The sequence below is a fragment of the Scardinius erythrophthalmus genome, assembly GCF_964197995.2.
Source record: "Scardinius erythrophthalmus genome assembly, chromosome: 9".
NCBI lineage: Eukaryota > Metazoa > Chordata > Actinopteri > Cypriniformes > Leuciscidae > Scardinius > Scardinius erythrophthalmus.
The window spans coordinates 20,908,778-20,936,634 of record NC_138229.1 but is presented as its reverse complement, the minus strand read 5'-3'; the positions used below and the strand labels follow the sequence as shown (position 1 = coordinate 20,936,634).

At 36.7% G+C, this 27,857-nt stretch overlaps 1 protein-coding gene across 1 annotated transcript; it reads right to left on the bottom strand.

Annotated features, from left to right (window-relative positions):
* Positions 1 to 69: 69 nt before the first annotated feature.
* On the bottom strand, positions 70 to 14,307 carry LOC308695816 (uncharacterized protein). Its single transcript, XM_081374037.1, has 21 exons — positions 14,111 to 14,307; positions 13,631 to 13,721; positions 10,831 to 10,896; positions 10,528 to 10,694; positions 10,272 to 10,438; positions 10,059 to 10,153; positions 9,246 to 9,416; positions 9,046 to 9,150; positions 7,614 to 7,859; positions 7,434 to 7,525; positions 7,159 to 7,341; positions 6,082 to 6,261; positions 5,883 to 5,981; positions 5,675 to 5,764; positions 3,110 to 3,224; positions 2,900 to 3,018; positions 2,704 to 2,817; positions 1,957 to 2,020; positions 1,785 to 1,872; positions 1,515 to 1,683; positions 70 to 777 (listed from the first exon to the last, which is right to left on the bottom strand). The coding sequence occupies exons 1-21, from the start codon at positions 14,153 to 14,155 to the stop codon at positions 607 to 609; spliced, it is 2,637 nt and encodes an 878-aa protein (XP_081230163.1). The 5' UTR covers positions 14,156 to 14,307; the 3' UTR covers positions 70 to 606.
* Between the last annotated feature and the right edge of the window lie 13,550 nt (positions 14,308 to 27,857).

Sequence of the window (27,857 nt, the reverse complement as noted above, 5' to 3'; positions counted from 1 at the left end):
AAAACTTGTTAGGCTTTGGTTTTAACAGCCATGTTATTTCATCATTCATAAACAGAAAGAAAATGAGACTGTGAGAAAATAAATGTTTTATTCACTGTTATTCACACAGAAAATAATAATCTTAGCAACACATAACCTCTCATACTTCTTACAGATCATGCTAATACCCATTTCACAAGGGCCAAAAGTGCAAACTTGTGCTCAGTATAATGCATATACTGTATGCTGACTTAATATAAAATTAATATAAAACAGTTAAAACAAGTATGAGTAGATACTCACAGCCAACAATTAGAGAACTTCAGAAGTTTTGAAAATCACAAGCTTTAACAGAAGTAGCGTTATGTGAAGTGACTATAAGTATGATACAGAAACTTTAGTGCTTATATTGTAAAACCGGATAAAAATCTGTAATTGCTGGTCGTTCTGCTCATTTTAAGGCATAATTTTCCACTGACATAACATTAAAATGTGTGTAAGGGTAAGAAAGACTTTATTTTTTCTCTCCATAATAATGTATTGAAGAACAATTTGGCTGGATTCAGAGATTTGCCAATTCGTTTGTGTTAATAGTGACAGCAAAATTGCATATACAGTCCATGCTCTTCAATCAGTCAGCAGCAATAGTTGCTGGGATTCCTCCGGCACGGCACGGCTCAAGATGGAGTACCATGGAGCTCCCGCTACAGGAGGAGAAGAGGGGGACGGTGTGGGAAGAGCAGCTGTCTTCAATCCAGGAGCTGCAACTCTGGTCAGACCCACCCTCTCTTTTAAAATCTGAGAGGATACGACACTTGATATGATATGAAGCAATCACAATCATAACATTCTGGCTAACACATAATTGCAACTAACAATTTCATTGTTTTATTAATGTCACAGTGTGAGCTTGTATATGTACTGTAAGTATGACTGTATTTCTTTAAAGACTATGCAAACAAATACTGCTAGGTAGAATCACAATTTTTTTTTGAATTATTACAATAATAACTAATGTATAAATGTAATATTTACGTGTAACAAAATATGTATATTATTATAAATATATTATAATAAATTCTTATTTTTTTTGCATCGTTTTAAAGGTGCCAATGTAAAAAGTTTTAATAAATTGTATTTTTGAGACTGTACTCATGATAGTTTTCTATAAAAAATTGTTTATGAATGATGTGGGTTGTTGTCTAACATCGTCGTGGTATTCGTACTTAAAGTACATAAAGAAAAGCGATGCTAACGTTAGCTAAAGAACCAGAAATGATCTTATTATTATTCCTTATTAAACGACATTAAAATAACTATGAATGCGTGGGTTCTTTAAGGTGGTTCAATTAAAACCACAAGACAACAATGTGCATTTTATGGCATTATTATTTTCACTTAGAACTCCCTTATTATGTACAATAATCATTGTTATCTCAAATAACAGGATATGACAGTTTAACTACACAGTGCACAAATGATGCTTTGGTCTATTACATAGTAACATGAATGCTTTAAATCCAGTACGCACTAACCTGCCGCAGTCTGTCCTCGTACCGGTGATCCAGCTCTAAAGGTAGTTTGTCTGGAACTGGCACTTTCCAGCGGTCCATTTCTACCCTCAACTCTGCACCATCAAACAGTACCACAGGATCCAGTGCACTATTGTTTATAAGCTCCACCAGACACTCTTTATAATGTAACCTAAAAGAGAGCACGAAATTTGAAAAAATCTCTGGGTTTGTATTTATGAACGAACATATTTCACTGAATGATAAAGGATTATCAAAGTAAGTTCTCCTTACGTGCAGTAACCATTGTACTCGGCTTGTCGACCACATGGCTCCTCTTTCACAGCTCCTGTTTCTTGGACCTCCATTACACCACAGATGCCTACAAGGACACATTTGAACATGCACTGAAATGTGACATCTAAACATCCGATATTCACACGTAGGCTTATTTCAAATTATGTACCTTTAGAGTGTCTCCCCACCGAATCTTTGGGGCTGAACATGAGAGGATGTGATATCCCATAGTGCTGAAAATATAAATAAATGTAGCTTAGCCAATTTGAACTACGGCAGGGTATGATGAATATTTCGGGTTTAAGGCCCCGATAAACTCACAATGAAGTTCTTTTTCGTTCTTCGCTTAGGGGTAAAAAGAAGTTTGAAATACATGAGCAGTGGTATACGGTTAGTGAACATCTGACGCCACCCATACTGCTGAGAGTGGTGTTTAGATGAATATGTAATATGTATTATTTCTTTGAACAACAAACACAACAAAAATGACAGCGGTGAGAAAACAGCAGTTAAGAAAGCATCTGATCATTGCGACACAGATATGTTTGCACGAGCTTAGCAGTTCAGCACTCCAGTCAAGTCACGTCATGTTTATTTATAATCCACCTTATACAATGCATTGCTTTAAATGAAGCAGTTTTCCAATGTGCTCATGTTTTATATGCATCTGATCTCAACGGACTGAATAGAAGAAATAAACTGGAGAAGGCGGAGCCTCACAGCACACCTACCCGCTACGTAATCGCCATGGTAGTTCGAAGGTGTTTACCAGCTTTGGTGAGCTATTTTGAACTCCTGAAATTAACTTAATTTTGGCCTCATTTTGATCGAAATGACATCAAACCAGTTTGCTCTTTGATTTCGCTTGAAGTATATCGGGGCCATTATGCTAGATTACAGTAGAGACGTCTGTCACCTGCAGCAGGGTCCGTAGTCTCGGGACACTCCAGTCTCTCAGGTGATATAGGCAGTTTCGAGGATGGTGAGCATGTAACCCTTTAGCTGTGCACTCGATTGAAAAATTACAGGCCTGTAAGGACAACAGATGCTAATTAACTGATACAGAGCTCTGTGGTAACTACACTGACAACTGCTGAGAGAACAAAACTTACAGAGCCTTGTTTAAATGGCTGACTGCAGCCTCCACAGAATTCGTGCTGGCACTGAGTGCATCTGAAATGCAAACAGCCTCCTCTAGCCAGGAAGAAGCGAAATTTGCATTTTGGACAATCTGAAAGGGTCATGGAGAACGTTACAACCTGGTAAAAAGTTCCAACAAGAAACTTTGCACCAAGAACCGTCATTGAGAGTTTTTGTTTTACCTATTTTGTTCCTGCTGAGGAGCTGCTCCAGCCTTGAGTTCTGGTACTCGGGGCTGTTGAGCTGCTCCCACTCTTTGAACTTCTTACATGAGATTCCTTCATGCTGTGGAGCCCACTAGAAAACAAGCATCAGATCAACAGCATCCATAAATATGAGATAACAAGTGCAATCACAATACAGGGAATCAACAATAAGGCTATATATATATATATATATATATATATATATATATATATATATATAATAAACCATGTCCCATTACCTGTGGCAGTTGTTTCATGAGTTCACACTTACAAATAATCGGAAAAAGTAAAAGAGTAAAATAAGCGTCTTTGGCGTGCTGTCCAAGGGGATTGAGGGCTCCGAGCTCAGAATTTAGCCCAGAATACTCCCCCGTATCCACGACTGGGGATAGGAACCAGCCGAGAGTGAGGAGTCGGGGTGGCGGAGGGATGCAGAAAACTGTTGAGGTAACTAGCAAGTCGGCTGTATATATACATGTATATATGCCTCTATCCTCTCGAGCTTTGTTTATAAAACATCATTTGTCATTTGAATTCTACAATCTCTCAAGATGCAGACAATGTAAGAGGCTAACAATTAGCTAAACATATACTTGTTTAATTAGTGACACTAAGCCTACATTTTAATATCTTTATTTGAAAATGATAACATTTTTATTTTAAAACCTTTATTTGAATACGGCAACATTTTATTTTAAAACATTTATTTGAATATGGTAACATGATACCTTGTTCTACAATATTTCTATGATTAAATCACTGACAAAAACTAATCAGCCAATCACTGTGGTCATAGTTAGTAAGCCATACCTGTCAACACTCCCGTTTTCCCCGGGAGTCTCCTGTATTTCACACCCATCTCCCGCCCCCCTCCCGTTTTGTTATTTCTCCCGTGAAACTCCCGTAATTTGTATGGCCCAAACGTCGTTGTTATATGAATAATCACATCAATATATTATTCCAAGGTTGTCCAGTTGCCAGATCTTGTATGAAACCCATCCTACTCATGCAATCAACACATCATACAAATTTCAACCCATTTGTGAGCTCAACCTGGCAACCTACAAACCAGTTGTGCCGTCGATATCTGCGCAGGTAGGCTAGTAGATGCGGGAAGTTGAATAAGCTCTACTGGTAGAAATGGGAAAAGACTCAGTGGTAGGCCTAAGTAAATATTTTACGCAATTAACCCAGCATACGTTTTTTTTCTGACATCCTTTGGCTGCATGGCGTTACATTATATGATGTGCTTTTATTCTTGCTAATGCTTTTAAACCATTCAAGCCATATAGGCTACTTATTTTATAAAACTTTAAAAGCGGAAAGCGCATCACTCATTCCTGGGAATACATTTGACATCGCAGCCTGACCTTGACGGAAATAAATATCCTACGCCAAAAGTACCAGAGAAAAAGTCTCAGCTGTGCTCAGATTTGTAAACCGTACAGTGGCTTTGGTTTTTCAATCCGTACCCGTTTCGCCCCGTGGCTCAAAAGGGACACAACAAAAATAGGGACACACGAGAAAGCCAAAATAGAATGCAAAATTTATTAACAAAATAGAACTATACAGAAAAAAAACTACGTACAAAGTAACAGTGAACAAATTCATAATCCGTGCACGCTTTCGCAATCGTCGTTTTGTAAATCGTTCTTTCGCAATAGTTGTTTGTAATATTCAGTTCCTGTGAAAAATTGTGAAATACTGTTCCAATAGGTGTTACACAAGTTACACAACAATATGCTGATTGATTAGGCCTACATAACAATATTTGGATGTATTCAGTTCCAGTGAAAATCTGTTCCAGTTAATGGGAGTATACACAGTTGATGTGTAATATTCAGTACCAGTAAACTCCACCCGCTGGAACAGTTTCTTACAATAACTGAATATTACACAACATCACCTGTTCAGTTTTGAAAACTGTAGCCTACTCACAGATTTGTGGCCTATACTTTATTTTAGAAATCAGTTTTTTTTTTCTGTAGGCTATATTGATTTGTTGTGTATTGTTAAGATGAATAGAACCGTCTTAACTGAATTTTTCTATGATTTGGGGATGGGGTGTGTAATGTATAGATGACATGAAACCGCATGTGGTTGAATTGAACCCCCCCCCAGGTCTCCCGTATTTTGGTCCCCAAATGTTGACAGGTATGTAGTAAGCATGTTGAGATCATCCATAGCAACGAGTTCAACCCCGTCCTTTCTCTTAGCTTAAGACCTCTCTCTATTCCTTATTAAAAGTTGGTCTCAGCAGCTTTGTGAATGGATTTTAAGAGGAAACTCTTACTTAAGAACTTTTACTGCTATTTAGGAGAACTCTAAGTGGTATGATATAATATTTTGTGAATACGGACCCAGACCTGTACATGATTTAGGACCTGATTTAGTGTGCTGCTCACACTGTACTGAGACAGATCTGACAGATCTGAGTCACGAATGAGCAAAAAAAATCAGCCACTACTACCTGCAGTCCGAACGTAGCCTAAGGCATATGATGCAAAGCGTTACATTGTGGTTTTCAAAGGTAAAACCTACCGGCCTTTTACATTGAAAGCATGTGCTTTTCCCACAGCTGGGGCAGTCCATCCTCAGCCTGTTTGCTTCATGAAGTAGTCCAAAGCAACACTAAAAAAAAAAAACTGTTTTACCAACTTTACAAAAATATAACCAGACATTAATTGCTATCATGGTCAGACCTGACATTATACAGCATTATAAATTATCTGTGAATGATGGAACTTACATGTGCACACCAGCGGAAGTTGGGCATTTCTTGCAGTGCCTGGTCTCTGAGCTTCCTCTGGAAAAGCTCATGGATCTCGGGGTCTAAATAATACCTGATCTACAGATACAAAAACATTTATAGTTAGTCATATTCTATATTCAATTTCATATGGTCTATATTTCAATAAATCAGGCACAAGGTAAAAAAAGCTCCACACCTGTGTGTCGAGTAGACTGAAATACTCCATAGACTCCTCCCTGCGGCCTCCTCGTACATCGGGAAGATTACAGAGGGGACACACAACATGTACTATATTCTTCTCCTTAATGACAGAGGAGAAGTACTTCTTAAAACAGCTCTCACAGAATGTGCAAGAGCAGTGTGTCATAGTGACCATCTGAAGAGGAAAAGAGAGGCAGACACTACATTTAGGACTATGAAAGAGACATATCCTACAGTGTATGATCCTCATGTGTACAATAATATGATATAACTAATATCAGGGCTAAAACAATAAGAATGGCTGGATGTCTTGGGGCCAGAGTGAGAGAGTTTTATGCTTAAAATAAATGTTCTGTAAAATTAAGTGCTGAATTTGCAGTAATCATAATCATTTAATTATATTAGTATTAAATATTGTAATAACCATAGTAATATGATTATTACAATAATAAGTGAATAATAATAAATAGAACGTTTTTTATGTTTTTGAAAGAAGTCTCTTATGCTTACTAAGCTGCATTTATTTTATTGAAAATACAGTAAAACCAATAATATTATGAAATATTATTACTATTTAAAACAACTCTAATCATTTAAAATGTAATTTATTCCTGTGATGGCAAAGCTGAATTTTCAGCATCATTACTCCAGTCTTCAGTGTCATATGATCCTTCAGAAATTTATTCTAATACTGCTGCTCAATCAGTTCTAATTATCAGTGTTGAAAACAATTGTGCTGCTTAATACTTCTTGAGAAAACCCAATGCATTTTTTCAGGATTCTTTGATGAATAGAAAGTTCAAAAGACCAGCATTTACTTGAAATATAAATCTTTTGTAACATTATAAATGTCTTCACTGTCACTTCTAAACAATTTAATGCTACCTTGCTGAATTAAAGTATTAATTCATTAAAAAAAAGAAATGTATTACTGGCCCAAAACCTTTGAACAGTAGTGTATTAATTATTATCATTAAATATCAATATAATGCATAATTATCATTTGAGGTAAATAACATTTTCAAGGTGGCTCCATATTTTTAGGTCAAGAACACAATTCATTTATTCTCACCCTATTGAAGGAAACTTGCTCCTGGCATATAGGGCAATCGTGGCAGAGATATTTCAGAGCAGAAGGGAGGTCTCGGCATGACTGCACTGCTTCCAGTACATCTGTGGAGCTGAAACTGCACCCCTCCAGACTCAAAATGCTCTTAAACATTTCGGCTTTCTCACCTTGGACTCCATCTGGGATCTGACAGTAGGTTCTTTGTATAATGCAATCTTGTACAAAATGGGTGAGTGAACAATAGGTGAAAAGGCTACCTTGATTTGGCCTTCTCTTACCTCAATGTCCTCAAACTTCTTCAGCTGAATAAGAAATCCCTGCTCGTTAATGCTAATCACCCTGTCAGGCTGCCTCAGAACATGCTCTGCATCTGAGAAAACACAAAAGTGGATATTAAAACTTTTCATTGAAATAGTAAATTTTGTTTAGTGTTGGTTACCAGTTATGTCCCATAGTACCTCTCTGATGTCTGAAGAGCACCCAGGCCTGGTCTGGCTGCGCTGCAGGGTATTTGACATCCAGAACCTCTCCTCCTGCATTCTGCTTTTTCTGGAAGTAGATGGTGAGCTTGTTCTTCATCTTGCTGGGAGAGATGCCCACAGGAAGCCCGCTCACCACCACCTTGTGATGGTTGTCCACTAATCCTGGGTGAACCCTGGGACTCCCACCACAATCCTGCCACGGTCCTCCAGCATTAAGGACATCTTCATGAGAAAAATTAAAGTCAATTTTAATTCAGTGTAAGGTTAGCATTATTTTACACAATGTGTGTAAGAGGCACCAGTACAAACTGGAACAACGTTACAATCACTTGAATGTTACGCTGAACACACATACTGTTCAATACATCTGTTTTAAATTCAGAAAATGAATGTCCAGCAATTGGACAGTTCAAGCTCAATTATAATCCAGCTAAACTGCTTGACAATTCCTGTGTTGATGTATTTCCGACTGAAACAAGATCTGGGTGGGACATATTGAAGCTACTTTATAGCCATGAATCTTGATTAGCTACTTTTTTGTCTGCGGAAGATGTAGAATGTAAAGTAAAAATTCCATTCACTATCTCCAATGGGCAATTGACATTTAATAATAACTTATAAACATTTATAGATAGACCTACTGTGAGCTATGAGGTTGTTCTGCCCACATTATTATAAGCCATCAGACCACACACACACACACACACACACACACACACACACACACACACACACACACACACACACACACACACACACACACACACACACACACACACACACACACTATATATATACAGTATATGTGTGTCATTGATAAATAAGCTTCAAAAAGGTGTCTTTTAAAAACTCTTTTCAAAACTGATGTATTGTATATTTTTGAGTCATGAGCAAACTGTTTAAACAAGTTTCAGTTGTTAAATAAAATTTCAAAATGCTTAAATAATTGTCAGGTGGTACAGCCAAATAGTTGTATGTATACATACTGTAGTTGTACCACCTGACATGAAAGTGTACCATCCTACCCATACTTGAAATTAGAAGCTTTTGCCAGTATTTGAGAGAGATCTACAAATTGTTTCATTCTGGATGATACATTATCATGTTTACTGACATTACCTTGTCAATTCATAATAAGAGCCATGTTTGCAGTTGTTCCACCCTGACATTTGAGAATATACAAATTGATGGACAAAAGTTTTTCAATTATCACAACAGTTTTAAAACTAATAATATTTCTAAAATGTGTTTATATGAAAGGGTTCAAACCTAAAATGATGCCATAGTATTTTTAATTTTTTAACTGAAAGGAAGAAAAAGATAAGAAGTTTATTTTGTCATCTTTTAAGAGTATACTCGCACAAAAAGCCACGTCTTTAAAAACAAGGTTAAATGATGTGTAATTTACCTTTCTCCCTGTTGCTTAACTGGTACACGTTGACAACTCTTTGTAACTGAAGGCTTTTGAACATGTCGTCTATGTCATCTGCATTAGAAGTACTGCTGGTGGGAGCTGAAGAAGAGGTAATCTTTAATTAGTTCAAAACTGTACAAAGGGCGTTTTAAAATACCGCCTGAACATATTTACATATTACATAAACATATTACCTGAGGCAGGAGAAATGAATGGGTTTGTTTGGTGGTTGGTGTCCAAAGCTTGTGCATTAAAAGTGATTCCAAAATCCAGCAACTCTTGCGTGTATGATCTCCTTACCCCACTCATCTCTGTTTCACTGACTTGATTCAGGTTCATCTGGGACTTTGTACTCTTGGGTAGGACTGGTGAAGGAAACATTATGGTTAGCCAGGAATCAAAAGTGAAAGTCTGAAACATTAATTCATAGCACTAAATTGATAATCTCGGAAACTGTAATGGATCAGCATGCTGCCTGCTTTCTGCTTCCAAGATGGAGATTTCAGCTTTATTTACCAACTCACTAAAGATCACATACTCTGACAAACTGAACTGTGGTGATCAGATGGGCAATGCAAGTATGAATTTAGTGTGATGACTGTGAATGACTTGGGTTATTACAGTTAACTAAAACCTAAAACTAAAACCATAAGAAAATATTGAAATTACTTGAAATTTGAAAGTTAACTGAAATTAAATATATATATAAAAACTTATTTTAGCTAGTTGCCAAGTCAACATTTTTCATTTTCTAAAAATAACTAAAGCTAAAAAAAAATAATAAAAACTACATAGACACATTAGCAAAATATCGAAAACTAATAAAAATTACAAAAACATTTACAATACTTTTACTGAAATTAAAATTAAAACAGAAAACATAAAAATAAACAACTATAATAGTAACTCAATAATACTAAAATAACACTGGTGTATATAGAGAGTAAAATGTGAAGTAGTGAACAATCTATGCAAGACTAATATTCAGCAGAAAAATCAATGTTTACTGTTGCTGGCGCGCTGAGGCACAGATGAAGTGGACGCTTCGTGTTGAGCTGTTGACGTTTTCTGCATTGAACTGCTGCCTGTATGTGGCCAGCTGCTGCACAAACAACAAAAAAGAAAATTGAAGACAACATCAGTACCACTGATCATTAAAAAGGTGATAAACTGAGAGACTGAGGCCTAATGCTTAAGCTGCAACTCAAACAAGCACTGACCTGCCATAGGATGAAACAGGATTCGGTTGAACTACCAGTTCAGCCGGCAGGTGTTTTGCTTGAGAACATAGTGGAGGGGTTTGGACAGAATAGGTGGCAAATAGAGGAGTTTCGCGCTGAAAGGCGGCAATCATCTCCTCCAGAACTATAGACAAGTTTGACCACCCCTGGAAATCAAACATTTAAGTCCAGAGTGACAAATATAAATGATTAACTTCAAAGAAGTAATGGTGAAATAACTACACAACTGACTTACAATCTTCCAGTTGCTGAGACAGTGGAGAAGAATGCGACCGTGGTCATCAACATTGCTGCTTTTAGCATTGATAACCATGGAGGGTGAAGGGCAGACGTAACACCTGGGTGGATTTTTGGGATGGGTCTCGTGGATCCAGATGCAAACTGGAATATTGTACTTGGAGTCTTTGTAACGACATAAAACAAACTATATGAGTTTCAGTTGGTGGAAAGCCAATAGAATAAATAAAGAACAAAGAACAATATAAACATGGGAAGGGATGAGTTATATGTTGCAGTAGATCTTCTGAAACCAGTTTACCTTCATATGTTACAGGAACAGTGCCACCCAAATAAACCAACTTCTTCTTATCATTGTTGGGATAGACTGTAAAAAGAGAAGACAACCGAACTCAGCAATGCAAGAAAATGTGCACAGTAAGCAAAAATTCTACATATCTGTTATACACTTGTTTTTAAGAGTTTTTGTTTTATATAGAAGACAGGGATTATCTGTACAATCTGTACGCCAGTGAATATTTATCAGTGTTAAATACTTTCAATAGTCAATTTCTGTATAGGCACAAACCTTAAGGTCAATTCACACCAATAACTAAAACTATAAAGATTACTACACTATCATGCAATAACAATAAACTCTAATTCTAACATCTAAATTTATTTCTCTTTTAGGTCTAACATTCTAACACTTGAACAAAATGTACTCTGATGTTTGTGTCGAAACCAGTGGAAAATTCTGAGATGCTGGCTAGACAATATCAAAAATATAACAGTCTAGAATAGTCTCAAGACATATTGAGTAATCAACTGAACTTCTAACCTTTTCCATTTTTTTAATGATTTGAGATCTAAGTTGCTTCTACCTAGTAACAGAAGGATTTGCATATGAAGAACCAATCAAATTGTAGGGAAATTATGTAATGTATCGTGCCATTTTTTGCCATGCTCCTATTCTATAAATACTGTTGTATTCTTTTTGCTGGTGAGATTCTCTCTGAAATTTGTCTGAGATCCTCCGGCTGTGATTAAAGCATATTCAAAGGCATTGTCTGGAGTCTGTCTAGTTAATGATGCGCAGCAACTTAGTAAGGGAAGCTAACTAGATACTTTGATAGTGTTATAGGAAAAGGGACGAGACGTCGTCCAACTTGAAGCCAGTTGTCGACTGTAGACGCAGCGCTAGAGTATAAAGATTATTAAGTGTCGACTGTAGACGCTTGGGTGTCGACTGGAGATGCCCCAGATAAAGATATTAAGTGTCGACTGTAGACGCTTTGGTGTCGATTGGAGACGCCCAAGGTGTAGGAGACGTAGTCAGGTGCATAATAAGAAAAATCTACCACATACTCAAAGAATCCTGAAAAAAATCCATCATGGTTTCCACAAAAATATGAAGCAGCACAGCTGTTTTCAACATCGATAATAATAAGGAATGTTTCTTGAGCAGCAAATCAGCATATTATAATGATTTCTGAAGGACCATGCGACACTGATGTCTGGAGTAATGACTGCTGAAAATTTAGCTTTGCCATCACAGGAATAAATTACATTTTAAATTGTAATAATATTTCACAATATTACTGTTTTTACTGTAGCATAAGAGACTTCTTTCAAAAACATTTGAAAAAAGACCCCAAACTTATGAAAGATAGTGTTTATTAGCATCCATGCCAATGGACGATGACTTTATATTTATTCCAGGTATGTGCTATTGTTATGTTCCATGAATCTGGATGGATTTTGATTGGCTATGAATCGTTTTCAGCTGAAAAAAATAATAATTCTGAAAGTGATTTCAACTATATCGTTCCTTAGTGTCGGTATCCTTATAGCTGTGGTGTGGACTTGTTAGAGCAAATATTTTTTGTGTCTTTTTAGTCTTGGTAACAAAAAATGCTATTGAACATAGCACGTTATTTATAACATAGCTCGCTGTTATTTTTTAGTAAAAAAAGAAACGTGTTGAACTTGTACAACAATATCCCCCAATTGCAGGGTATGCAGACTATTACAGGCCTTTCAGAAGGCTATTATAGGCAAAATATAAACAGTAATTATGAAACACAAAGCAAAAAATTGTTTAAATAATAACTTTTAAAACATGTGACAACTTGCCACAACCTGACATTTACGACATTTTGTTCAAATCTATCCGCTAATTTTTCTCTGCATGTATGCCATTGTGGTTTTATTGTGTCCACTGTTCTGTTGGTGATATTGAAGTTTCAGTTTAGAAGTCACAAAAAACATTTTAATTTAAGCGGGGTGTGTTTGACAAATGTGTTTGAAAACCTCTGTTAGAAAAAAAGACACATTTCTGTTGACTCATAGTTAGACACAGTTAGTTTTCCTGTGTGACAACCTATTTTTTACAGTCTATGGTGACAGCTAGCCCTGATCTCCTCTATTTATTTACATGAAACGACTGCCATAATCCTTTTAACTACTGCTTTTTTATTAAATGTATATGTAATTTTAGTTTAAGTGTTAGCAACTGTTGTTTTTTTGTTCGATGTATTAATATAACAGATTGAATTTAGGATTTTATTGACATAACAGATCAACGAACGACATAAACAGAAGTTCAACCATACATGCTTTAACAAAAGAGAACAAACCTCATTGGTTCTTGCGGAAGCTCAAAGTGCTGCGTACACGAGAATAAACCTCATCGGTTCTTGCACGTCGAGCGAACATGCTTGTGTGCTTCCGTTTACCAAAACTGATGTTTGAGTTGAGGAATGTTTAAATGTGAATAAAAGCTTCAATTAAATCGGTGTATCATATAAAGTGATTGTGTCTCTTCAGCACTCAATATGGATTAGTTTTACGATCTCTTTATTAACTTTTTGAAGCTTCAAAGTGTCAGTTGCGTGGACTGTCAATGGAGGGACAGAAAGCTCTCAGATGTCATCCAAAAGATCTTCGTTTGTGATCCGAGGATGAACTAAAGTCCTACGAGTTTGGAACGACATAAGGGTGAGTAAAAGATGAAAGAATTTTCATTTTTGGGTGAAATAACCCAAACTAACGTTACCCCTGCTACACTTTGACAAAGATCTGTTGTTAGACAACTGTTGTGCTTTCAAATATCAACTTACAGTAGTAGTCCACGTATAGTTGCAGGTTTGGGAAAACTGCCGACACATCTTTGATGTCATCAAGCACATCATCTGGGTAGCAGTAATTACACTATTGAGAAAATGTCAAGATAGTGATCAGGACATAGTGACATCTGGATCCTGTCTGATGCACCACAACGTCAACAAGACAAATTTCACTAATAGAAGATTAATATGGTAACCAATAGGCCAATAGTTAATTGTGTTTTTTCAATAAAACTGTGGTAACCTGATATTTAATCACCACTATCAAACGCAAAGTAAACAAAATGACTGAAGATTCTGAAAGGAGATCCCTGAGGGAGTTTATCATGATATCTGACCGGACAGCTGCTCATATTGAAATATCTAGTTCAGTATATCATCTGGCTCAGTTTTTATCTTGATGCACTACCGGTAATTAGCTTGTTAGCTCAGTAAACATTACAGTCAGCCTGCTAGTGTTGACAGTAAACCTACCTCGATAAGTGTTTGAAAATTCAGATCGGCTTTAACGCGCGACATCCTCTAACTGCACGAGCACCGCTCATGCATTCAGCGTCAAGTGATATTAAAATCAGAGCGAGAATTCATATCTTTTGCTTCCTCCATCGCTTAAGTTTACATGTCAAACAGCCAGTTTTGGTTTCTATTGCCCATGAACGTCACAACGTCTCGTTGATACCGAAAGTTGAAACACGGCTGTAGTTGTCTGCCATATTGAGTGTGGCAGAAATGTAGGCTAGCTGTTCGAGATTTTCTTTAGTTTTATGATTTTCCGATATTTGTTTATCAAACACCAGTGATTCAGCCAAACTGAAGTTTTGTTCTAGATAATGACATGGAGTTAGAGGCAAAAGTCGAGCACAGGTTAAAACAATATTCCTGTTTGTCGAGCATATAATATTGGCAATGAACAACGTCCATTGTTGCAGTACCACTGGATGTCAGTATAACACATAAAATCTCTGAGGACTCTGCACTGCGCTGCATCCCACTACACCGAGAGAAAGAACAGGTCAGCTTTTAATTACAGAGCAGCTACAGAGATCTGTAAAAAAAAAAAAAAACTAATACTTTTATTCAACAAGAATACATTAAATTGATCAAACGTAAATACATTTATTATGCAACCAAAGAAATTCTAATAAATGCTGTTTTTCTGAAAAAAAAAAAAAAAAATCCATCATGGTCTTCACAAAAATGCAGCACAGATGTTTTCAACATTGATAATAATAAGAAATGTTTCTTGAGCAGCAAATCAGCATACTAGAATGATTTCTGAAGGATCATGTGACACTGAAGACTGGACTAATGTGCTGAAAATTTAGCTTTGCCGTCACAGGAATAAACTACATTTTAAATTGTAATAATATTGGCATAACATTTTATTATTATTCAACTGGTTTTTGTTTTCACATTTAAAACATTTCACATAAAACATTTCCCCCTATTCAACATGTACTTGTATATGAACAATACAAAAAGCTTGTGTAATAGAGAATTATTTTGAATTAGTCCCCCAGCACATGACAATGCTGACAAAAAATTGTGATACAAAAGAGGTACAAATGTTTTTAAATGAATATCTTGCTTCTGTCAGGACATGGCAGACTGTAATGTTTATTTAAAATATAAGTTTTTTATATAATCAAATCTATATGAAAGTCTTGTGGTTTTATGCTGAGTGCCAATGTAATGCGAATTTTGACCAAAGAGAGAGAGAGAGAGAGAATTTTTTTTTATGGTATTAGCTATTTTAAAACTTAAGGCTGGTAAAGTTGTAGGACATATTTTTATCCCAAGAATCGATGAATATCATACCTTTTAAAGCCATGAAATTGTATTTCCAAACTAATCTTCCTTCATAAAAACTGTTAAATATTACGAGAAAGAGAAAGTCTGATTCCCTGGCCATCTCATGGTTTTATAGTGACAGACAGCATCCAGAATTTAAGCTCCATGTAGTTGGCCGAAACAATCTTGCGCTATCCTACTGAGATAACACTGACTAATTTTCGGACTTATTTCCTATCCTCCAAGTTCATTTTTTTCTGAACCCATGTGGTGATCAGAACACAGGACTGAGGGGGTGGACAGACAGGCCACATAAAGAACAGTGATTTATGATGGAAAGATAGAGATAAGAGAAGCAGTGAAACGAATGTAGTTGTCACTCAATTGTGATGACATGACCAGGGATTCTGATGACAATGTCTTCCTGCCATGTGTGATTATGCCATAGTGTGAAGGTGACCCCTAATATGAGCAAGTCCGCTAGCTGAAAGTGGGCCAATGCATCGGGGAAATAGGCATTCTGATAGATGTTGCCTTTTGATTTTCAATAGCCTATAATGTCAACCACCTTTTCTTCTTTAGTTATTCCACCAGATGTTTTAAATATAGGTCAAATGTCTATATGACCATAAATGTTCATTGCATGTTCCCTATATTCCTACGTTTTGCCAAAACGTAATAATTTACGAAGCATGCATGGGTAAATAACTAGAAGAACAACACAGTGCAATAAACAGTAAAATTTGCACAACAAACCAGTGTGTTTATGAATACGATAATAAATTAAAATAATAAATCTCAATTGACCGTTCACAAAGACCCGCCCCTTTTAGTTACTGTTGCTATGTCCGACAAGCCACGCCGCTCTCACGCCACACACCATGTTCTCACGCAGTGAAAAATACATAGTGGAGCAAAGAGGACACTGATAACGCGCTGACAGACAGGACAGGGCAGGTTTCGTTATATGAAACAAAGTCTCACCTTTCAAATTTGGTCATTTTTTAAATAAATTTAAACAATAAAAACCTTTTTATGGCTCTTTAATGTAGCACCTCAGTTAAAGCTGCTCGTGAACCGATCATCTCTTCCTTCTAGTTAATATATAGCATCAAATAATCATGAATTAACATAAGAAGGAATGTTGTTTATACCGCGGAAAGACGTTAGTACACCTTTTTTCAAGTTCAAATCCTCCAACGTTAATCTACTGCTTTGTCGGACAAAAATGGCGGATTATGATTGGTCAGATCGCCTGTCAATCAAACTCCCATCCGTAAAACCCCAAGTGCAGCCCAAGTGGACCTCGAGGTTGAAAAATCGTCAATGCAAGTGAATGTGAGAAAATAATTATTTTCTGGTCCCGTTTGAATTGTGCCATGAATGTGAACATATGTTGTCTGTAAGTTTTTTATATAATTTTTCATTTTACGAGTTTGACAGTATATTGTATGATTCTTTGGCTAGCAGTTGTGGAAAAGACATAACGAGAAAGACTACGTGTCGCCTATGTGACGTCACCCCATAACACATTTTCCCTCCACTTGTCAAATCACGGTGCTAATGCTGCGATAATCTATGGAGACAGATTGAGATGCCTGTGTGTTTTGTTTTTTCGATTTTTCATTAGATTTTTTAACCTAGAGGTCCAGTGGGGTTAGCGGAAGGGGCGGGACTGACCAGCTCTATTGATTGTGACGTGAAAATGACATTGGATGACTTTCGTATTAATATTACTTGAATATTGTTGCAGTGTTCGTCTTGATTTGTACGCTATATTTCTTTTATTAGTGGAAGCTTAAAGATAATATAAATTAGGCTACCTATATAAAATATTGGAACTCAATATCTCATGTGCATTTATTCATTTATTTGGCATATAAGTACAGTTCATTATCGCAAAATATAGGCAGAAATAAGACCCATCCCCTCTGTGTCAGGGTGTATTTTGTGATATTGACCAATTGACTGTACATTGTCCCTTACGTATTACAGCAAATTAAAAATGTCAGTGAGCCTACTAACAAGATTACTTTTTGCAAGGCTTTCCAGGACGCCATAAATGTAATAGGTTCCCAGACACTCTCAAAATCTTTGTGCGAATCGGCTTGTTGTAACAACAGCTTTCTCCAGCCAAGGTGAGATGGTCTCCCAGGTCCAGTCCTCATTGTGCCACTGCCCTACTTCCAGACAATGGAAGCACACTTCATTGAACAGGCTCTCTATGCATTTCACTTTGGCAACAGCAGGCCTTCTCCGCTATTGCCCCTGGAGTAAATTTACCCCAGCTGTGCATTAAGCCTTGCAAGTCCCCTTTTTCATCACACACACGCATACACACAACCACAAAGTGCACACACAAGGCTTCACAGACTTTATTGGTTCAGGGTTAGGCTCTACACAGCTGCCACGCACACTTGAATCCAGGCTCAAACAGACCGATGCTGTCTGAGGGCCCATTTGAAAACCTCTCTGAGGTTCAATAATGGCGGCATTACTAGCAGCTAAGTCTCTTTGTCACATGCAAAGTTTTCCACATGAAAGTGGGCATGCGTTGCACACTTCTGCCTGGAAGGATATAAAAAGTCCCACAGGCATCAAGGTCCCTTTAAATTAGTAGGCGTGCAAGACTTTGCGGGGACTAAGAAGCAAAGCTATTGGTCCCGACCAGATAGCTCTAATTAAAACCTGGTGCAGGGTGGAGGGCTGTCAGGGTGGGATTGTGAAGTAAAAGCAATCCAAATGGTAAAAAGTGGGGAAAAAAAACTCTTCTTAACAGGACTTTCGATCTACAAGCTTTAAAATAAAGAAAATAGATGGGTATGGATTGGTAGATAGATGGATTGATGGATCGAGATAGATGATGGATGGATGGATGGATAGATAAATAAATGGAGATAGTTTCATGAATTGATTTATTACGTATTGCACAATTCAAAATTCACACCTAATGACTGTACACTTTGCCATGCCAACTTTTGTGGAAAAGGAGTTGCAGCTACTGCCAAAAAAGGGAATAAAAGAGAAAAGTGAGAGAAGAAAAAAGCCCTCTAAATTATGTAGGCTTGTTCTTGTGAATGTCTATAAATAAGGCTATGTGCATATGTGATAGTGTGGAAATATCTGTATGTTGTTGAGCTTCTGTATGCGTGTATTTACCAAAAGGAAATGTAATGCATTGCTTTGCGCTTTTGAACTGGTTGAAGGCTAAAGAGGGCTTGTCAGATCCACTCCAGCCCAGAGAGGGGGCACTCTAATGGGGTTTGTCATCTGCTAATGATAGCTCACAGCCGTGAGCCGCCAGAGGTTTAGGGGAGCTTTGCAGGAAGGGAAGGGATCCATAATGATTTGGCATCTCTTAATGAGAGCCAGTGGGCATCCCTGACCAGTGCTCAGCTTGCTTTACTACTGGGAAAAGGCAAGAGAGAAACCCCCCACTGGAAAAGAGCAGTCGGCCGTTAACCCTTCAGCTTGCCACAGCACATTTTCCATCAGCACCTCTCTAAAGCTATCCACGTCTGCATGATCTCTTTAACCATCTGCAAGTGCACATTTAACACAAGGATGTTATTAGGTCAAAGAAACATGCCATTTAGCCTGAAAACCCTACAGCACAGTAACATTATCTTGCTGCCTGAAAAACATCTACTTTAGTATCAAATAACAAATGGTCAACATTAAGCTACTCTTGATATGAACATGTAGTGAATTATCAATGTAGAAATAGAACAACCAATTAACTGCCAAATATTTTGCTCTCTATTTTGACCCTCATGAGCATAGTTTAAATGGTCAAGAATTAGATTAAAAATATTTTGATTTGTAGGCTAATTGATTAGTTCCTGTTTTTTTCATGTCCAGTTTGTTTTCAGTGGTAGCTAATAACTTTTACCCATGTAGTCCCTCGTTTTCTTGTGAATTTAAGCCCTCGGTTTGATTCACTTCTCGGTCCTGTATTGTCTATGTTATTATGCCTAGCTGTTATGTTTTTGCCCTCCACTTTGGATATACCGCCTTTGTTTTGGTTTGTCTTCTGGAAAAAAAAATACATTTTTGCTGCAACTAGATCCACATGTCCTCTCCTTGCCTCGACCTGTCATAACAATTAAGGCAATGTCACACAAGCAAGAGTGCATGCTGTTGAGACATTGGGCATGTCCCATTACCTACACCTTTGGACTTTACCACTTTTCACATACATAATTTATTTCCTGTATTTGGACCAAGTGTTCAAGTGGGTCAAATTGTGGTGCTTGTGATTGAGTTGCAAACATTTACAAAATAGCCTACACACATAACTCAAACTCTATGCACCAATAAAATGTGCAGCAATTTACATTTCCTATTAAATTAGATATCATTTATAATTAATTTAATTTACATTGGAAAGGGCCCTCTCCCAAATGGCACCCAACATGTTAACTTGCGGCCTTGTGAATAGGGCCACCACATACGTGTGTCCGTTAAGTTCACGAGACTATAGGGTGTGATATTCTCTTTATAAGCTCAGAAACAGAACAAATTGTGAAACTGAGGTTGGGTACTTTTGTTAGTTTGTAAGAGTACTAACAAATGTTGAATGACATCAAATTACAGTAGTTGTCAATGCATTTGCTTCTTACAGTTGCGCAGCTGGACAAAATGGTCCAATTATAAATTTGAAATACGAACAAAGACGGCACAGTTGGTACCATCCTGAAGGATATAAAAAAGTTGAGCTTACACATTTCATACTCACTGGATTTCATACAAATTCAAACACAGCTACATTTCTGCTATATTGAGGATTACAATATACTTGGGTAAGAATGTAAGCCATTTTTCTGGCTAATCAAAAGCCACCACAATACAGGAAACCTTTTAGGGAGCATGTCGTCCGTGCTGCCCATCATGTTCAAACACTGTTATCAAGCTTTCAGAATGGCAGTGGGCTATTGTATCCCTGATATCATGTTGCAATGTTTTTGGGCATATCTCTTGCTCGCTCTTGCTCTGTCTGAGGGTTTTGTATGAGGAGTTAGACTCTAAGTGCTTCTAAAGTCACCTGAGAGTTGAATAAATAAAATTTTCCACACATTGTTCAAACTAGGCTACATACAATGTTGCATCACTTTACTGCAAGCTTTCACACAAGTAAAGTGCTGCTTAAATATGGAGCAGAGTTGCAAATATAGTAATCATGATTTGAACTCAGGCCACACCAGGCCATTTGTAGGTTAATTATATGCTGGTGAAATAAAAAATTAAAATAAGTTTCTGTTGACCAAAGTGAATTGTTGCTCCACCAGTGTCGTTACAATGAATGCAGTCTGTTGTGTTGATCACATTTGTAAAACACCCTGATAATAAGGAAACTGTTTTCTGTAATGCTTAAAAAAATAAACTCTACCAGATAGCAGTTTTATCAGACTATTATCAGAATGAGGAAATATGTAGATGATGTTTTTGTTTTCAATGGTGTTAATTATGCTAATCATTTTATTATATTACACTGATTAATTTGATCATATACACATGTATTGCGTGTAGTAGTTCATTTGCTCTATTTTAGAGAGAAAATCTGAAGTTCTTTAACACATACAAAATATTTGTTTGCTCACACAATTTCAGAAATCTGAATCTGGGTAAGCGTGTGCCTCAATAATGTTAAAGTTGACCTTTCTATACTACATGCTGATGCTTCAACACTTGGAAGCAAGACGTGCATCTGATGTTTATCTTTAACTTGTCCTCCGTCCCTGTGGTAATTCGTAACTATTTTACATTTTGGTGAGCTGGTGGCTAATTTGTATGAATCTCATTTATACATTACTATCTGCTTGTGCCCCAGTGAAGGGTATATTTAGGAGTGGACCTTCATGCTTACGTTTCACACAAATTCAAATGAAATTGTCACCATTACGTTTTTTTTCTTTTGAGATCATGTTGAGCTTGTGACATATTTGCTATGCAAATGCTTTATGTATCTGTATCTGGGCTTCTTCTCCTGAGATGCTTTGGCTACCCAGAGTCCTCTCTCTTTAATGATTTATGAGATATATCTCATTCATTTTACTTTTTACCTTCATTTTTTTAATTTGCTTTACCGAGTAAGGATTGATCAAACTCATTACTCATTTTGTCAACATCTTTTATTGTCCATTTTTATTGTCTGCTGACTTGCATCAACTGACTAACAAGAAAAATGACACACTAGATTTTAAGAAGATATGATTGAATAAAAACAGCAAATATAAACAAACTACCTGCAGTAAAAACAAATTTAATGCTGAATTAGCAAAAGTGATGGTATAAATATGACAGCTGTCATGACATTAAGCTTGTAGAAAACTGAAAAGAGTGTTAAAGCTGATTTGAACCACATTCCCCTATAAGTGAGATTACATTGGACTACATCATAAATCATAGTTCAATTTGGTGGTTCCACCAATAAAAATGACAGCATCTTTTCAGATCTTGTGATGGACAGGTTCTATTTATTTGTAAGTGCAGGGGTGACATGCATCCGTCATAAAACATCTACGTTTGCAAGAGTACATTTTTGGTAAATCTTTATTGTGAGATGTATGCTTGAATGTCAGAAGACACGTTCATGAAAATGCTGTTAAATGCATTTATTGTGAAAATGATTTTGAACTTTCTCCAAAGTATCAAGGTTGTACCAAGGTAACACAGAGAATGTACTGTAAATGTTAATCCCATCAGGAATTTCATATGCTTTCCTTTTTAAGTGTGTTTAATCCTGCAGATGGAGAAGAAATTAGCAGAACTAAAATTAGCAGAAATTAGCATTCCACTGACTTTGAGAAATAAGAAAAACGCTTGAGGAATCAAATGTGTGCATTACTGTTAATAATGTTTCCATTTATATTGTCTAGCGTGTAGATTCTCAAGGCATGATCAAGTAGATATCTATATGGCCTCAATTAAAATGATTGATCACCTCTCACTGTATCAGCTAGTCTGCCTTTTTGCTATGCATTGTATGCTTTGCTCCAGTCCAGCAAGCATGAAACTGATCAGCATTGAATAAAAACAAATTTTAATGAGCAAATTTCTCACTTACTGCTATCCCTATCTGGAAAACCGTTGAAATTTAGAGTCCATTTATGTTATACACAATTTCAAACTTAATTCTGTACCCCGGATTGTGGTGGGCGAGGGAAAAGAAAGACAAAGGTCCATGCAAATAGGGCCCATACAGTACTGTTTTAATATGAAATAATTTTATGTATTGACTTTTCACAGGTGTTTCCTTGTATTTTGAGTTACGCATTGCCTTTTGTTGTGTTTTAGGTTTAAAGGAGATACATAGTTCAGGCATGAAACTCTAACCGAGTGCTGATTGGTTCTTCCATCGCCATGCCAATAAATGCTGGTTGAAATAATCCAATCCAAGAGTTGTAATGACTGAAATGTCCATAAACTTAAAGGGTTAGTTCACCCAAAAATGAAAATTCTGTCAGTAATTACTCACCCTCATGTTGTTCCAACCCCGTAAGACTTTCGTTCATCTTCAGAACACAAATTAAGTCTTACGGGGTTGGAACAACATGAGGGTGAGTAATTACTGACAGAATTTTCATTTTTGGGTGAACTAACCCTTTAACAAGTAATGTATTGACAAAATTATCAGTACCTTTTCTTTTCTTCTTCTACAGTTTCTTATCTTACAGTGCAAGAAAACATTTTAATTGGTTGAATTTTAAGTTATTTGAACTGTAATGAATTTTAAGACAATCCAACTTATTGGTTTATTTTTAATTACAGCATAGCTGCAAGCTCAATTTATCAATCCAGATTTAGCACTTCGTTTGAATTGATGTTTTCTCCCCGCAGGAATACCTTCAGTTAGATCCACACTAATCAATCTATTCTTCTTGGTCGGGGTAATAAGAAAGGATTGTCTTGTTAGAATCTATTTTAATTTGAGATGATTTGTTGCATTTATACATTGGTCAGACGACTATGTCCTTTCTTTCCTCAAAGTTGTAGAAAGACAAGGGAAAGGCATTTTGTTATGTGAGTGAAAAGCACATATACAATATCAGGATCAAATACTCATATATTAAACATTTTGTCTGAATCGTCTTGTTGGGTGATCAGCAGAATAACTAAGTTATACAGTTTTCTCTCAGAGATCAATAAAGTATCTTTCTCTTTTTTATCTTTTTTTTGTGTAACTACAAACTATTGCGGCTATAGAGCACAGTGGCTGGAAGTTAGAATACTATTAATACCCTTAGTTGCTGAATGGTCTTTGAGTTTAATATTTCATTGATCCCTAGGTGGCTTACAGACATGAAATATCCTGGGTTTCCATGGTGACCTACCACCCTCCTTCCTGCAGATCTCTATGACAGAAACTGGGCAAGTCAGCAGCAACTTCTGAAAATACGAGCATTGCCCCTACTTGAACTAAGGCGAGGTGGCTCTATTCAGTCCTATAATACATTTAAAGCAATAGTCTTTTAGGAAAATAATAACTACAACAATGCAAAATAAATATATCAGAGCTTCCCTATTGTATCCTTAGAGTTTATTAATTGAATCAATCTCACTCTTTCTCTGCTGATTCAGTGTTGCAGTGGTTCCTCTGTAGCTCTTAACATTTGTAACCCATCGTTCTGCTTGTCTCCCACACCTCTTAAACTCCTCCCAACAGGATCGTATTACTCCTTACTGGATTTTATGATCACAAAAGAAAACTTTACTTTTACCCTACATGTTTGCACAGAAGAGGAGATATTCCTGAAGAGAAATATTCCCTTTTATTCCCAAACCAACACAGTTCAAATGCAAAAGATGACCAATAGGAAAGTGTGGTTAAGAAAGCTTACTTTGAATGTTCCTCTTTTCAAAAACATCATAATTTTAGTGTCACAATAACACTTGAGTTTTTACAGTGCTGAAAGACATTTTGAATTCATGAATGTAGGAAACAATCATTAGGTAGGATAATGGAATCTCAGGACAATCTAACAACATTTGAAGCATTCATATATCAATGAGAACAAAAGTGTTTTCTGGTCTGGATGTGCTGTTTTTTTGTTTGTTTGTTTTTTCAGCAAGGAAGCATTAAAATTATCAAAAGTGACAGAGGCATTTATAATGTTACAAAAGATTCTATTTCATTTAAAAGCTCTCCATTTTAACTGTCTATAAATGAAAGAATCCTGAAAATAATTTCAGTTTTCACAAAAAATATTAAGTAGTACAACCGGTTTCAACATTGATAATAATCAGAAATGTTTCTTGAGCAGCAAATCAGCGTATTAGAATGATTTCTAAAGGATCATGTGACATTGAAGACTGGAGTAATGATGCTGAAAATTCAGCTTTGACGTTTTAAAATTCATTCAAATAGTAATTGTAATAATATTTCACAATTTTGCAAGTTTTACTTTTGATCAAATAAATGCAACCGAGCATAATCATTTTTTTTACTTAAATAACAAAACTTGCACAGTTTGCTAGATTTAAGACTAGTAGCCACTGACATCTTTTCCCCAATCCCCATATGATCTCAACGAAGGCACAGTTTTTTTGGTTGAAATTATGATCTCAGAGGATATTAGCTACAGGGCTTTCTCTCCTACCTCTAATCAGCATATCCTATGAACAATCCTGAAAGAAATGCCCTGTGGATATTCTTCATTACTAGGCAAAACTGCTCTGTAGATGTTGTGCGAGACATGTTCTTCATTTTCACCTGCGAAAATTCTCTGTAAGCCCTGCCCACGGGTTTCTTTTCGTTTTGTAAAATATGTGTAAACCGATCACTGACACCTTCCAGAAGCTCTAAGTACAGCTAAGCTCCTGTCACCAGCACTCCTGTTTCCATAAACACATTTCCTGGTGATGTACCACACAGACGTCATGTTTTTTTTGCTTTACAAAATTGATTCCCCCCCCCCCCCCTAGAAGCATTAATCACCACAGGCAAACTCTGCTTGTTTGTTTTTTGTGCTTTTAATTTCCAGCACATAACACAAACCTGTCTTCCCTGGTGGAGTGGTTTTGGTGAAAGGTGATTAAAACTTTTCTTCTCCTCCAGCTTCCATCATCCGTACAGTCTCCCGGTGCCATCCGGGCCGTTTCTCGAGGCCTGGCCCTGCCCACCTCAGGGAATCTGCCATAATGAGATTTTACTCACAGGCCAGCGCAGGGATATGTGAGAGGGGGAAAGCCTCATGGAAGGTGAAAACAAGAGCATTATGAATTTCTAATCCCTGATACATTATTCATTCATATTACAAGCCCAGAACACAAAGGCGGGCAGGAGAGCACTCACTTCAAACGTTTCTCTGATATCTCGGTGTGGGTAACCGTTGCATTCTTCAAATGAAGGCAAAGTCTTTAAAATGCATATATTAACGTCTGGAAATAACCAGCGCATGCCATGTAGCTCTGCTCCTGTAAGGTGGATGAATGGAGTGAAACAAAAAGAGGATGAATAACAAGAGGTAACACATCTGTCAGGAATATGATTTTGGAGAGGAATAGATTCAAGGAGATTTTTATTGAGTCCTTTTATCTCCTCTTTCAAAAATGGACAGATGAAAGAACTCATCTTTTTCTTTTTTTTTTAACCTCTGCCACAGCCCTGACTTAGCATAGCACACATTGCTCTGAATTCTGTCATAACCCCCCCCCCCCCCAACATCAACAATGGGGAATGTAAAAGAAGACTCACTTTTGAATGGGAGCGGTGTTTAAAGAACTCTGAGACATTGCAGCCAAAAGGAAATAGTTTGTTTGATAAGTTTTTATTTTGTATGATTGTAATGTACAGTATACGCCATATGTTTGAAAGACATGGCAGATTTTGTATAAATGCTGACAAGTTGCTGGAGAACTGAGGTGGAGATATGGAAAAACAGAAATATCAGGCAAACCAGACTGGACTAAATTATGATTTAGTTCAAATTAGATTACAGCTTCTAACTAAAATAAATGAAAAGATCTCTAGGATGGATCTCAAATCAATCAGTCTTCATTCAGTTTTTATCAAATTCTGTTTTTATTTATATTTCTTTTATTGTAAGTTTTAAAAATGGAAAAAGTGAAACATTGGGTTTAAGTACAGAGATGAAAATGTCTGGATGAACACAGACATGAATCTGAGTCCTGGAACTCTTTGAGGTCTCTTTCTGAGCTATCTTTTTGAGGTACAGCTTTCTTTCATATTTTATATTTGATGAGGAGAAGATTTAGAGATCACAGTTATTGATTCCAAGAAAACCCCAATATTTTAATCACCTGAGGTTATGATGAATAATTTTTTGATGTCCAACATCATACCACCCAGGTTTGACAAAGTAAGAATTCTGAATTAAGTAATTATAAGTAGCAAATTAAGTAGATATAAACAGAATTATAAACAAAATTTGTATTAAACAGCTGCATTAAATTCATTGAAGTAATATAATTATATTATATTACTGTATCATTATATCAAATTCACACATCATTTACTTGTAAATTCTGTAGTGACAAAGTGTTAAAGGGCAACTAAACCCTAAACCAACTTTTTTTAGTTAATGATCTGTAAGAGTGGGGCTTTATTAGTGCAGTTCATTGATTCGAGTAACTTTTTTGACATTTGGGTATAAAGTGTTTTAATTCTACAATATATGGTGTAAAAATGTCTGAGTGCTGCCCTCTTCAGGTTGAACGGTGGCTACTGCAGTTGAATTTTCCTATTGGATGTTTGCGGTGCTGCGTAGTGATGGGCATTCCGGCTCTTTTTCGTGAGCCGGCTCGTTTGACTCGGCTCACTGAAAAGAGCCGGCTCTTTTTGACTCACAAACGGCTCTTTAAAAAAATATATGTTTTAACTCACTGAAAGTCCACCACGCAACTGTGCAACGTGAATATTCAAATTTGTAATTGTCCATAACAACCCAAAAACAAGCCTGCTTGCCTTGCACATCTTATTATTGGGCAAAGTTATGACTATTTTTCTTACCTTCTTTTTTTTACTTTTTAATGTGTATATTATTGAGCTTGTAGAAGTTTAGCTCTTGCGTTCTTCTGAACATCTTGCGCTGCAATTGCCCGATGTCATTTCTGAGTCATATCAGACCATAACTCTCTTTTAAATGCATATTCCACAGAGGTAGTAGGCTACGATTGGCTGTTTTAAAATATAATTAATATCGAAACAAAATAACAAAATAACCCAGGCGGTCTCATCTAAGAGACGTTTAGGCCTCCTCCAATAGTAGACAGCTGGGCATAGCTTGCAGGTTTGCTTAGTGGCAAACTTTTTTTATTTGATTGGTTCAACCGCCACCCGCCCGAATTTAATTAAAATATTATTTTTCGTCACGTCATCCGCCTGATCCACGGTTTATCCGCATCTCTAGTGTGTGTGTGTGTGTGTGTGTGTGTGTGTGTGTGAGAGTTAGCTCGGCCCTCCCTCATG